This window comes from Argiope bruennichi, chromosome 5 (genome assembly GCF_947563725.1).
Source record: "Argiope bruennichi chromosome 5, qqArgBrue1.1, whole genome shotgun sequence".
Taxonomy (NCBI): Eukaryota; Metazoa; Arthropoda; class Arachnida; order Araneae; family Araneidae; genus Argiope; species Argiope bruennichi.
The window spans coordinates 114,020,726-114,029,119 of record NC_079155.1 but is presented as its reverse complement, the minus strand read 5'-3'; the positions used below and the strand labels follow the sequence as shown (position 1 = coordinate 114,029,119).

Below are 8,394 nucleotides of genomic sequence, written 5' to 3'. Positions count from 1 at the left end.
AAGAAAAGTCTTTTTTTTTATTAATCATATTAAATTTATTTCGTACTTTCTATATACATTAATCACATTACATATTATGAAGGAATTCCTGTTTCCTAATGACACAGAAGAATGTTTTAGCAGCCTGTTGCAGAGTTTTTTCACCACAAATTAAAAATGGTGAAATCCTTTGAATTATGTCATCTTGTTGTAGAATTTTAATAATGTCTTCACTCTTAGTAGCCAAAGTAGATAAATAATATAAAACCTGTAGGATTAAAAAGATACATTTCTGTTGTATATAAAGATTCTCATGCACAAATAAAACCATATTTATTTGTAAAATTAAAAATTATGATCTGGAGTAGGACATATAATCAACATAAAACTGATATTCAAAATGTTAGAAGTATTCTTAAGAAATTTATTATGATGTTCCCAATTATTTTAGTTAAAATATATCAAAACAGATAGCCTAAATTTTTTCATATTGAAAAAGTCTCGGTTTTTATTTTAAAAGATTGCAATCTTATCAAATACTTCGTATTTCTGTAACTATCTTAAGGTTGAAATTTTTTTCTTTATGCATATGCAAATAGGCATTTAACTATTTCTATTCATAAATATTAAGTGTTTTATTTTTTAATTCGAGCACCCTGATATTGTATGATTGTCTTTTAGGCATTTAACTATATTTATTACTGAAAAAAATAACATGTTTACTGCATATTTTAAAAATGTCTACCAAAAAGTGAGAAACTACAAGTTTTCTGATAATTCTTGCTGCTTTTAGAATAATCTGATACATAACTTAATTTGTAAAAATGTTTCTATATCAGTACAGTGTATAATTCTTGAAAATGAAGAACAAAAGAAGGGGGAAATTATTTCTCCTTAATATATATTTTGCAAATGATAATGCAGGAAATTTTGAAACAGATAGAACAATATATGAAATTAGTAAATCGAAAAATTTCATCATTAATTATAGTGCATTTTTTAAACAATATGAAATAATATGTATCTTACCATGGAAAATTTCACCTATTACTATCCATTATACAGCACAGTGTTTAAAATGCAGGATTGGAAAAAGGCAGCATTAAGATATTTTTTTTGTAATTGATTTCTTATTGCATTCTATGCCATTGTGGGAAAATAACAATGCACCAACTAAATGAGTATACAAATCCTTATTTGTGAAGTTTCCAAGAAGTTATCTACTTCTTAAAAACCTTACCCATCAATTTTATTTTTTAGCATTCATCCAATCACTGTAACAGCATTGTTTGAATATATCTTCTTAGCTTTTATAATGACTTCAAATTAAATTTCCTTCCATTTATATGATCCAAACCAATTATCCATCTCAATTAACTGGTTAGTGATTTGTGTTTTAACATCATCATTATTATTTTAAGGAATTATAGTAACAATAAAACTACTCACTTGCACACCTGAGCAATCCAAAAAAAATAATGAGGTATCTAATATTTTCAGTAAACTATTCATATTTATAACATCAAGAACTATCTTTCCAGACACTAAAAGAATAAATGCAAAATAATTATTAAAAAACAACAAATTAAAAACATTTTGACCACATATATAATGGGATTTTAGATTTAGGTTTATATAAGGTCAACTTTAAAATACGTTTAAAACATAATATTAACCTGCAATGTTCGTTAAGATCCATAAAAACTCAACCTTTAAACAGTCAAATTCACAACGGAATATTTGTGTAGCACAAAAATTAAACATAGAATGCTCTGAAAGGTAATGGCAAATTTCATATCTTGTAGTCATGAATCCTAAACATCGAGTCATTGGCAATGCAATCTAGAAAGATACAAATAATATATGTAAAAGTTAAAACAGAAACAGTAAATGATACAAGAGATATAAAAGACTAAAGTAAAAAATCTTACTGAAATATCAACTGGACAATTTGAAATACTTTTATGTAAACAATTTAAAATGATTTGAATTTCTTCATTAGAAACTTCAAAATGCTGAGAAGATCTAAAAAATAAAATACATAACATTTTTTAATTGAAAAATAATTTTTTAAATTATGTGATAGATAAAATCTAGCACATAAAAGAGCAAACTATCATTAAAATGTTTTGACAAACCAAAAATTTAATTAAAACAGTTTGTTGCTACTGACCATCTTTATTTTAGAACTTAATCCTTAATGGAAACAATTAGAATGTCACAAAATACTTCTATAATATTTGAAAACCCTTGAAATTATCACATCATTAAAAAGATAAATATAAAAGACTTTTAAAAATATGTACATTTTATCAGAGCAAATTTGGCTGCCATAATATATACTTTTTCAAAACAAATGATATCAGTTTAGAACAAAATTTTACTTTTAAACTATTTAAAATATTAATTACAATATAAGTTATATTTGATGTGTACTATTTTAAACAACACAAGAAACAAATGTAATTAAAAAATCATTTTACTTCTTTCAAAATAAAACATCATAGTACTAATGCATTAAGTGTTTTAATAAGCACTTTCTAATAATTTTTAAAAAATCTACATTTTTGCTCCTACATTTAAATATTTATTATTATTAATAAGAATGTTAATAAGAACTTGATGGAGCTTACAAAAAAAAAGAAGAAAGTGTCAATTAAGATTGATATATAAAAGTAATGGAATATTTTTCATTCACTAAAATATTTACTCTAATGTTGTGATATTTGTTTTCATTTTTATTTTTAGCAGTCATTGGATGTGATTATTTTTATTAATAATATTTAGTTTTATTATTGAAAAAAAATGCCTGAACAGTATTCAATACAAGCACATCTTGTTTAACCAATAATAACCTGGAAAAAATTTTCATTGAAATAAATTTTATTAAACTAATTCATATACTGATAATTAATTTATGGTAATATTATAAAGAAATAGAAATTTAATTAAAAATTACATCTTTACAAATAAAGTCAAATAAATGAGTAAAACAAAAATTTAACTTTATAATTATTAAAAGTTTCAGACAACAAAATGCATTAATGAATAAGATTCTATATTAAAACATAATATGAAGTAACTATTTAATTTTTATTACAAAAACAAAATGAAACACTCTTATTGAAATCAAAAAGAAATCATTTCACTTACAAATAACAAATATTAGATAATGTAAAGGCTGCATTATGGAGAATAATTTTTTCAACATCATTTTGTTGTAACAGACTTAACAAATTTTTCAAATTTTCAGAATCAGCAAAAATAATGGATCTAGAAATAATGAAAGGGATAAAGTAGATTAATTTGAAATATTTATTTCGATTTAACTTTTACTAAAATAAAAATTTTATCATAAATATCTTTATGTTTTCACCTGCATCAATAAATTTTATTTATGTCTGAAAATGTTGTATTTCATTCTTAAGTACTATCATATAATATCATATATATAATTCTTGTAATAATAAATCTTGTATTATTTTCAATATAATATATTTATTTTGCACAGAGTTTTCTTGCAGCTCTTAGATAATCCCATTATAGCTTAATAAACATACTAATTAATTTCAATATAATTTAGTTATAACTGATACAAAATTAAAATTATCTTAACAAGTTTTTTTTAATTACAAAAATTGTCTTAAAAAACTGTAAAACTTTTTTAGAATAAAAATAATAAATATCTTCTCTAATTTAGAGGAGTAAAAAAAAAAAAAAACTGACAAATTTAGCAAATTGAACATAAATTAATACAAAACAAGACTATAATAAAAAAGAAAATAAGCACTGCAAATAATATATACATATGAGTATAAAATCACTCCAAAATAACATACCCCAATTCTGGATCTCCATATTTTGTACAAGCATGTAAGGCATGAACGGCTGATTTTATTACTTCTTTTGAAGGTGACTTAAAAATTAAAAGAAAATATGCATTATCCAGAGTGATACAATAAATCATATAAAAATTTTAAAATATAAAGCAAATTTCTATCAGGCAATCACTTACGCTTTCTCACAAAGAAGTACAAAATATTATCACTTTGAAAAGACATTATTAAAATTATTTATAATTACAATATGAAATGCAGTGATGAAAATTTTTAATCGGAAGTAAAGATTTTTCTTTCTTCATAAAAGTTTAATTGCACTATGCCAACAAAACATTGTTAAATTATATGTCAGACATTCAGTTAAAACACCAAATAGAAAAAAAAAAAAAAAAAATGAAATCAATAATTCAAACACATTTTATTTTTCACATTTAAATAAAACATATTAGTGTTTAATTAAATTAAAAAATATTTATAGAATATACCAAAATTTTTGCATCTGTGTCTTTTAATGTACATAATAAACTGCTTACCTTTAATAAAGTAAACAATACAGGCATTATACCTTGAACTTTAAGTAAGGAAAAACAGTCAAAACAATCATCTGCTAAGTTTCCAACAGCCCAAGCACATTGATCCTACATTCAAATCAAGATTGAACATAATTTAATTACTCCACATTAAAAAATTTTTATACAGCATTTTTTTCTTTTAAAATGTTTGTAGCATTAAGTAATAAATTATTTCTACATTTTTAACCAGGTTGTAATCAGTAATATGAAGCTTTGATCTTGACAAACAGATTCAGCAAGTAACTTGAAAGAAGAATTTCCAAGTAAAAGAGAAATTTACTATCATTCCTCCTCCCATTTCTAAACCCTTTTTATAGATCATTACTTCCCAGAATTCATTATAGATTATCATTTAAGAGATGTGGGTTTTTTTTCTTTGTTTATCATCATGAACTTTTAAGGTGTGTTTTCTTTTTTTCTTACATGTACAAATTAATTTAAAGGAAATGCAGATAATATATATAAGAACAGTCCTGTATTTTTTGATAATTTATATTTACTGCCACATCACTAAATAATATTGAAATCTGCAGTTTGAAGAAAATCAGTATGTTGCTCGTAAAGATTTTGGAATAAACTGAAACCATATTATGAAGTCTACAAAATGTATCACAAAACTATAGCAATAGACAGAAATCTGTAGCTAAATGACTAGTTTGAAAATACTAATTATTAAGTTTTCAAAAAATTTTCTTTAATTCTTAGGAATAAGTTCATTAAAAGTTTGCATTTAAATTCTAATTCTATTTTAGTAGAAATAGGAAAAAAAAAAAAAAAAAAAAAAAAAAATACAAAAAAAAAAATAATAATAATAATAATTTATAAAAACTATGCATAATTGTAGAGGATATATAATTTTTTTTATTTTGTGAATATTTCTCATAAAAATATAAAAGGACACAAATCAATTAAATTGCAATATTAAATTCTTCTCACCTGCAAATAGCAACTTCCACTACCAATGAAGCAAACTAAATATGGACCAGCTCTTTTTATTATGCGCTGTGCAGCTTTGTGAGAACCACAGGCAAGATTTGTCAAACAAGCTGCTGCTTCCAATTGCTTATTAGCATTTTTTCCAATGAAGATACTTATTAATGCTTCAAAAGCCCCATCTGTTCTATAAAATAAATTAATATATAGAGAAAATTGATATCAATTTTTATCAAGCAATGTAAAATTATAGTAACTTAAAAGTCAACTGAAAATGCATACATTCAAATGAAAAAAAGCATTTCAAAAAATTATGTTTGTATTAATACATAAATTAGATGTTTATTTAATACAATGTACAATAAAAGTATCAATTTACATTCAAGTTGAAATTTAGTAACAATTAAATTTTCAGTTCTGAGTAAAGAATCAACAATAATTAGTTAAAACGCTTTGAGCACAACAGAAATTGGATTACAAATCATACTTTAAAATAATAAAACTAGAACAATAGGGGAAAAAAGTAAAAATATTTCCCAAGTATCTAGGATTTTAAATAAAATAATGTTTATTAAAAAAAAACTTTTTATCTCTATTGCATATAATTTAAGGCCAAATTTTAGAGTTTAAAATATTAATTGCTGGGAAAATCATTGAATTAATTATTTTTGTATGCAATGGATTTGAAAAAAAAATTGTTTTGATTAAAAAAAAAAAGAAACTTTTGAATATAATGTAATATAACAATTCAGATTTTTATCATACTGACAATATTAATTATCTTTATCCTTTACAACAGTATAATGAGAAAAAAATTTATATATAAAAGTAAAAACAGAAGAAATAACAAATTATACTTTATACATTAAAGACAAAAAATATATACAATAAGAAAAATCAGATATTGAACATGAAGTTACATTTAAAGTCTAGGTCAAATTTTAAGATCAAATCTTGAAGTCTTAGTCAGATTTTAAAACAAAAACGCATTTTGACTTTTTTCATATATTACACTTTAGAATTAGTAAGAACTATCAAAAATGCTCACACAATTTTAAATGAGAGAGAGAGAGAGAGAGAGAGATTAGCATTTTATGCAAATCTGATTAGTATTGTCTGCCACATTTTTCTTAAAGACAATAAATAATGATGATAAATTAAATTTAAATAACAAACCTGAAAAATGCTTCTGCACGAGTTGAAGTACAACAGTTATTTTTTATAGCTTTTATTGTATCCAAACTTGGGTTTTTTTCTTTAAATCGCAAAACTAATTCTTTAAACTGAAAATATAAATAATAGCACAGTTGAGTATAATAAAAAATAACTTAAAGAGCAAAATAAAATGTTTCACTAAAAATGCCATTTCAGCTATTCAATAAGACAGCAATGGAATAATGTATTGAAAAAATTAAATATTATTATACTTATATTTCATTTCTATTGAATTTGAATACAAAGGATATTAAAAACATGTTATTTAAAATAATTAAAAATTAGCAGATGATTTTATTTTACCTCTATATAAATTCTATTTGAAGATTAAACTGTAATGAAATAATCTGTAAAAAATAAAAGTTTCTTAAAAAATTGCTTTTTTTCATAGATAAAAAATAATTGCTTATAACTAAAAATTGACAAAATATTAATATTAAAATATACAGTTCAAAGGATATATTTTGAAATAAAATTAAACTATTTGTTAAAATAAAAACAAAGTTTATATAAGGCATTTTGTAAATAATAATTAGCAACCTCATCAATAGTAATGTCAGCAATAAGTTCTTTAACTTCCTGTAAGCAAAGTCGTTGTTGCTTGAAACGTGCGTCTCGATCTTCTTTCCGATAAACTAAAAGAATTTAATTTTTTTTTATTATCTTTATTATATAATTTTATAAATATATTTTTCATGCAATAATGCAGAAAAAAAAAGTATTCTGTTCAGAAATTTTATTAAATATTTATTACAAAAAAGTATAATGCAAATTTATAAAACTTTTCTAACATTTAAACAATTTTTAAAAATTATAATAGAGTTAAAAAACTCATAAAAAGCTAAAAAAAATCATACACTTTAGAAAAAAAGCCCAAGAACTCGTTAAGTAGATTATAAATGATAATGAAATAATATTTTATATAATGTAATTTTTATTAAATTAAAGACATGAAAAATATTAAATGACTATTTTCTCTTAAAAAATAAAAACAATTATTACAGAATAGTTTGATCCAATGATGACACACACAAAATACCCCTCATATTTAATTTAATTTATTTATTAAGGAGCAAAAAATTTTGAAAACCTAATAAAAAACAGATTTTTTTTATAAGAAACTCTTACAAATTACAAAAATTAATATACTGTATGCAATATATATATATGGTTTTTAAAAGACCATGTGAATTCCTACCAACAACTTCAGCACGATTTTCTTCTCGCAATCGCCTAATTGGATCATCAGCTGTTATTTGCTCCATCTTTTTTAATCTTCTCTAATTTAACTAAGAAATATCAATGGGGATTTAAAATTCTACAATTTTTTAAGTTTTTGAAATTCGCGGGCATTATATCACTCTTGGAAATACATATACATTGTATATATATATTGAAAAAAACTCAGAAATAAATAGAGGTGAAGTGCTTAGCTTGAAGAAAAAAGTTTCCTAAATACCATTCATACAACTTCCTGTAATTACGGGAATTAATGCCGTAGAAAAAATATAACGATAAACTTAAACTAAAACTAAACATTAGAGTAAACACAATTTATGTTGCCAATAAAAAATATTAATTACGAGCACAAGAAAGTTTTTTTATTAAAATAGAGACAATTTTTTTTAGTCCAGATTATTTTAAATTCTGAAATTTCAGTTTCAATCAATTAAAATTGTTTAATGTATTAAATGCTTTATGTGTTCTTTTATTTCTTAAAATTTTAATTAAAATGTCTTTGTGAACAGTCTAGATACATCTTTAAAAAATATATGTCTTGCATTTATTCTAAAGAATAAATACTATTTATTCATATTTTAAAATAAATACAATTTTTTTCTTAAAATTACGGGAAT

At 22.6% G+C, this 8,394-nt stretch overlaps 1 protein-coding gene across 2 annotated transcripts; it reads right to left on the bottom strand.

The window, feature by feature from the left end:
- Positions 1-47: 47 nt before the first annotated feature.
- On the bottom strand, positions 48-8,085 carry LOC129968608 (uncharacterized). Of its 2 annotated transcripts, none has more exons than XM_056082671.1 (11): positions 7,737-8,085; positions 7,079-7,173; positions 6,500-6,606; positions 5,327-5,510; positions 4,352-4,456; positions 3,819-3,895; positions 3,133-3,252; positions 1,911-2,004; positions 1,656-1,821; positions 1,429-1,523; positions 48-247 (listed from the first exon to the last, which is right to left on the bottom strand). In XM_056082671.1, the coding sequence occupies exons 1-11, from the start codon at positions 7,801-7,803 to the stop codon at positions 68-70; spliced, it is 1,290 nt and encodes a 429-aa protein (XP_055938646.1). In that variant the 5' UTR covers positions 7,804-8,085; the 3' UTR covers positions 48-67. The 2 variants fall into 2 exon arrangements, with proteins under 2 accessions (XP_055938646.1, XP_055938647.1); XM_056082672.1 differs by having other exon boundaries at positions 7,998-8,080.
- Positions 8,086-8,394: the final 309 nt, after the last annotated feature.

What these genes read in the sequence shown, in the direction of transcription:
- LOC129968608 (XM_056082671.1), bottom strand. Translation starts at nt 7,803, where the DNA reads ATGGAGCAAATAACAGCTGATGATCCAATTAGGCGATTGCGAGAAGAA. An exon ending in CGTGCAGAAGCATTTTTCAG is followed by an intron (nt 5,511 to 6,499) that starts GTTTGTTATTTA and finishes TTTATTTTATAG; the next exon opens with AACAGATGGGGCTTTTGAAG. An exon ending in GTGGAAGTTGCTATTTGCAG is followed by an intron (nt 4,457 to 5,326) that starts GTGAGAAGAATT and finishes ATTTGAATGTAG; the next exon opens with GATCAATGTGCTTGGGCTGT.